The 5,936-nt window shown below is 44.2% G+C and overlaps 1 protein-coding gene across 1 annotated transcript; it reads right to left on the reverse strand.

The window, feature by feature from the left end:
• Positions 1-2,262: 2,262 nt before the first annotated feature.
• LOC125519162 lies at positions 2,263-5,723 on the reverse strand. Its single transcript, XM_048684043.1, has 5 exons — positions 5,459-5,723; positions 4,494-4,714; positions 3,077-3,633; positions 2,875-2,903; positions 2,263-2,756 (listed from the first exon to the last, which is right to left on the reverse strand). The coding sequence occupies exons 1-5, from the start codon at positions 5,721-5,723 to the stop codon at positions 2,263-2,265; spliced, it is 1,566 nt and encodes a 521-aa protein (XP_048540000.1).
• Positions 5,724-5,936: the final 213 nt, after the last annotated feature.

Genomic DNA, 5,936 nt, shown 5'->3' on the forward strand with positions numbered 1-5,936 from the left:
TTTTTTATAGTACCTGAAAGCCTGGCTCTTTTTAATGAATAAGTATTGTAACAATAAAAGCTGTCATTGTTTTATGCCCTGAACAAGCCGCGGGTTGAGGGACACCTCTGTCATAGTCATGATTGTTTGTTATTCTGAATTTGAACTCCACCCTCGCACCCAAGATTCTTTTTTTCCAAGTTATTGCTGCTCTGGCTCTGGCATAGTTTCTAGACACTTGCATCGTGCTCTTGTTCATAGTGGACTAGCTTCTAGCTCTGGCCTGGTTGCTACATAGTCTCCAAACTTCCATGGTGCGAACTTGCATGCACCACATGGATTGGAAAATCCCCAGTTTAATCTTCTTTTTATTTATCTCCGGAACAGTACGCAGTTCCGTAGAGAGCAGCCTGCACATTTCTTTCTTCCGGTTAATAATTCGCTCCCTTAGTCAGTGCACTCGGAACCTGCTTAGATCACGTGGCTTTTGGATGAACAAACGAATGTCTCTGTAGCCTAGGTTGCATGGTGTTGTGATTATCTGTTTAGATCACGGCTGTAGTGTACCAACTATCTGGCATCCTGTTTCCTCATTCCCATCTCCGCAATTGTACCCAGACCTGAATTATTCTGCCATCCAGTGTGTGCCTTCTTTTCTACAATTATATGATTTGTCATGCTTTGTGCTTGACAGTGCCCCAAAATCTGGAAGGCCTGTTGTTTGTTGTTGGTGCCATTGAGATCGACCCAAGGCGCCGGTGATAGCCAAGATTTGGAAGCACTACGGGGACACGAGCTGGACATGCAGCTTACTCTTTGTTTGATTGTTTGCTGGATGCTCGCCCAAGTTCCAGATGATGTGATTGCTGCATGTTGATATTTTGGTGTACTGGCAGGATGTTGCTTTCCTTCCGAACTAGCTTGCTTGGTGTGTTCTTTAGTAGGGCGGGTGCATTGGAGTAGCAAGTAGCTAGCTTTTAGAGATGAAAATCCTGGTATGGTATTGATGGCACACAAGTTGTATTTCTGCTCACACATATGTATGTGACATCTCAGTTTTAATACCATATATAATTGTCGCAAATCTCCGGTTACCTAATGCGTCATGCTGCCGAAATTTCTAGCCAAATTTATGGCAACTTGTCAAAAATTTGGCCTTGTTTGTAAGGAAACACAAGCTTTAGGTTGTTCACTGCATGATGTTGAGGTCTTGTTTGTACGGAAACAGAACCTTTAGGGTGTTCTTTTGAGTCTTTTCAACTTCCAACTGATTCAAACAACATGGGCATTTATTTGAAAATTTTCATCATCCCAATCTTGAATTCTTGTTGTTTCATCCCAATCCACTGTACAGAGCTGCAAATGTGTACAGAAAATCACCGCAACAACCATGAAATCATCTTTCCAAAACCCAAACTTGGTGTTATGGTGACCTAAACAATTCATTTTCTGCTGATGGACTCAAACTTTTAGCAGAGTTTCATCTAAGACACCACATCTGTGCCAACACCAGATGCTTCATCTAAGACTAAGAGAAATGCAGGTGGCAATGTTGAAGTAGTGTCCATTGTCGAACACATTACACGCCCAAAAGAAAAGAAAGAGAAAAAAAGAAAAGAAACAAATGCCGATAACGGCGGATCGACAAAAACGACGAAGCCTTGCGACCTTTGTGTCCACTGGAAATCGTCCCCCAAGCTCCGAGACTCCGACGCGCCGGTACCAATCAACACCTCCAAGAAGGGACGCGACGATGACGGCGCTGCTGCCAAGGGTTTCCCCCGGTACGCGGTGAGGGGAGGGGAAGGGTAGCCCCGACGCCCTTCAGGAAGGTCTGGTGGTACCCTCAGGCGCCACCGCGACGGTGTCGGCCAAGCCAATAGGGATTTCTCCCGATACCATCCTCCACCTCTGGCACTCCGAAGCTCGCCACCAAACCAACCACCACCCTTCGCAAACACGGACACGAAGCTTCACACGCTGTCTCACCACGGCACCGCGAAGATGGCCTGCACAACGAAGAAGGGGAGCCGGGACTAGGGCAGCAGCACCGACAGCATACTGGAGGGGCCCACGTCCACCGTCCTCGACAGTAGCCGACCGGACGCCAAAGCAGGAGCCTATCGGGCCCGTGGACCCACAGGCCCGGTCGGGCCCTCAAAGGCACAGATAGCTCCCACCTCCGCGCCGCAGCTGGTACGCCCCCGTAAACAACACGGGCGTGGAAGGGGCGCTGAAAATACACTCTTCAGATGTTTGCATATCTGCCCGGAATAAATAAGCTCAGTCCTCAGTAGCACTAAGGTACGTAGTTTCATGCAAATAAGCAGAGTCCTCGGCGGGCAGATCACCGTAAGCCTGTCCCTCCAATGAGTGAATCTCCCCAAAACCACGCACCGCTTGAAGCACCGGGAGCTTGGCGTCGTGAGATCGTAGCACATCGACAGCCTGCGTCACCAACGGTCGCCGCACCGGATCATGGTGCACGCACCAAAGCCCTGTCAGCAGACGCTCCATCTGCAGCATGTCGAACTCACCGTCGACCCTCTTGTCCGCCGCGTCAAGGATCTGGTTCCGGCGGTACATCTCCCGGACCGCCGCCAGCAGCGCCGCTGAGGCCTGACCCGGCCCCCTCGACGTCGGCCGCCTGCCGCAGGCGATCTCGAGGAGCACGACGCCGAAGCTGTACACGTCGGACTCGGCGCTCGGCCCGTGGCCGTTGATGAACTCCGGGTCAATGTACCCGACGATCACGGTTATTTTCCCAGTTTTGTGAACTATGAATAACAAAGTTTGGTGGTTCTTAAAAAATGAAGTTGCTGGAGTCGTTTTTGGCCCTCCAAATAGTCAAAAGCGACTGAGATGCTCTTACTGAGCATGAACAACACTATGTACAGATACCAGAACCAGTGTACCCCAAATGGCTAGAATTGTCAGGTAATAGTACTGAAACATGTTAACCAGAAACATGTAAAGATACCCTAAACAGTTCAAGAGTGTCCACGTACGATTCACTCTAGACTGTTGACCGGGTCTTGGCCCATTCCTCAGACACAACTTTTCGACAAACTTTATTCAAGCCCTGCAATAAGCCTACTAGACGGTAAGCAAAGTCGACCAAGTCACCTTCACTGAGATCAACCCAAAACCAGTCTTTATCTCTCGAGTATCAAGTCCATGCGTGTCTGCCTTGAAGGAACAACATCGTTCCACTGAACTAGATGGCCCCGAGGCCACCTTGAACTTCAAAACCAGAGTGGAACCATCCACTACAGCAACCACAGACCTCTTTAAATGACGTGACTCGCCAACTGTACCATTGAAGAGCCGAATTCCTTCGTTATAACCACCGATAAAACAGCGCAAGCGCAGATGAAAACTGCTCTGCACTTCTGACACGGCAACTTCAATATTCGCCATGACTGCGTCATCAACACGTGCTATGGTTAAGTCAACCGCACCACAGTCGCCTTGGATGCGTTTTTTCAATGCACAATTCCATGGGCCCAGGTCGGCTATGTCTGTTACACCATCAATCAGCTGGTAATCATCCCTTTCTTCCTCACCTACCTTGATCCTCATGTCATATTCCACTAGAATAGTGGAAATCAAATCTATCCCTCGCTTAGGGCCAGCCATGTCGATGAGAGAACCCTACAAATTTGTTACTGTTTAGTAGCTCTTCATATGGAAGTGAGAAATAACTAAAGCTTTATACTACGTTTGTTTCTAAATGTAAGACGTTTTGGCAATTCAAATTGAACTACCAAAACACATCTTACATTTAGGAACAGAGGGTGTACTTCTCTAAGCTGTTTTACTTGCAACATTAATTTTGTGATACTTTACAATTGCTGACCAACATCTTTGCCACATATCAAACTGACTGGTTACATAGTGTACACCAGTGTTTGGGAGGGGAAATTGGCCCTCAGTATTTATTTGACATTGTTCAGATCCCAATTGTTACATAAGCATGTCGAAATGAGAAGAGAAAACAAAATGACTTAATAGTGATGCAATGATTCATGCTGGTGTGTTAAGTAGCAACTAAGAGCCCGAACTATTCTGTTTGATTTTGTTTGGAATACATGATATACTCACTTAGTTCCATAATTTATAAGTTTCTCATAGTAAATCACCTTTCCACAATATAAACTTGGTGTAATGGTGGCCTAAACAATCCAAACTACCATTCTGCTAGGTCTGTACAGATAAATCACAAGACTTGAGAGTGCTCGCTGTTCCATACATACACTAGGTTTGGCCTTACAATGTGAAATGAATAGATTTGTCATAAGTCAGGTATTTGACCCCCCCCCCCCATTCCATACTGTATAAATCATTTCCTCATATGGTTTCGCCCACACTGCAACATCCACCTAATGTGAGAACTTCCCCAGTGGGTACTTTATACCATATGGAATGCTGGACAAATACATTGTTTTATACTTGAGGGGGTTATTAAGTAGACTTATTGCTTGAAATAATCGTAGGTAAGTATGGATTTGCACCTGCTTCACAAGGATGGGATCATCCCTGCTTATATTGACAACATAATTACGCAATGTATCCAGATAATCCCGCACTGCTATGTATCCATACAACTCTACTGGGCCAAGATCCACAGTAAGTTCAGCCAACTTTAATGAGAAAATTTGTAACACGCGATTAGGTCGATGCCGAATGCATTCTCCATTGCGGATGTCGCAATCTGTGGGATCTGGTAGCCGAGCTTCATAAAAAAAGTAAAGAAATAAATTAAATTGTAATGGAAAACAATACAGGAAAAAAATAGTCGTCATACAAAAAGTAAGCGTGTCACTAGAGGATTCCATGGCCCTATTGGAAGTTTCCTTTTCATCCAAATGAAAATTATTAATGTTCTTTTTACTATGAATTTCACTCCATCAAAGGTTTCTGTTTTAGGAAACCCAAAGAAAAAGCGGGTAACATTTCATCATGTCAGCAAGTAAAGGTCCATTTCACCCTCCCAGATTATTTCATAACCCCCTAAACTTATTTATTTGTTATGTCTACCCCAAGAATTACTAAAACAAGTCAATTCAGCCCTTCATGAAAATATCCTATTGTTTCACTTTCTAGAAGTCTTATTGTAAGTTAGTTTTTTTTATTTTGATGGTAGATAACATCACAGTCTATATAATAAAAAATCATAATTTTCCATCGTGCATACTTGGGAGCAACTAAACCTACTTCAACGCTCATGGTACAAAAATATGTGCTAAAAATGCAATTTATGAACATATTTCTGTACGGTACATGGTGACAACAAAAAGGGCAAAACCTAACAAATGCAACTCCTGAATGCCAATGCATCTACATTTAACTTGTAAAATTAAGGAAAGTAAAGAAAAATAGCCAGATGATTTCAACAGAGAACACATGAGTTGACACTATAGCTTGAAAAAGGTGCTTGTAACAAATTGAAATAGGTAAAGAGAGATTATTTACTTACTCTCACTACGGTCATCAACATTATAATCCCTTTTCCACGAATGAGTGTTCCTGTATAAAGAACCATCACGGTGTGTGCTTTCTGGAATAATTCCCAGGTCAAGTACATCATTATCTTCGGAATCGCTTGCTACCAATGCCCTCTTTCTATCCTTGGTTGCGCTCCTTCCATTTTCATCACAACCAGAGATGTCCACAATATTTGAAGATGCATCATGTTTGCTGGCTATAGCATTCATATCTTGCAAGGTTGTCCCACTAGTCATGCTCCGAGATCCACGAGGAAATCTATCTATCACCAAAGAGAATAAAGAGCAAATAATCTGAGCACCCAACAAAAAAATTCAATTCTTTTTCGGTTCCCCTTTTATTTCGTGGGATTAACTAGTATAAGACCCCACACCTCCTGCCTTATATTATTTACAGAAAACAACACACGCAGGATGATTAAAAGGGATTTTTCTCGAATATACGCGCAG

Source organism: Triticum urartu, chromosome 7 (genome assembly GCF_003073215.2).
Source record: "Triticum urartu cultivar G1812 chromosome 7, Tu2.1, whole genome shotgun sequence".
NCBI classification, from domain to species: Eukaryota; Viridiplantae; Streptophyta; class Magnoliopsida; order Poales; family Poaceae; genus Triticum; species Triticum urartu.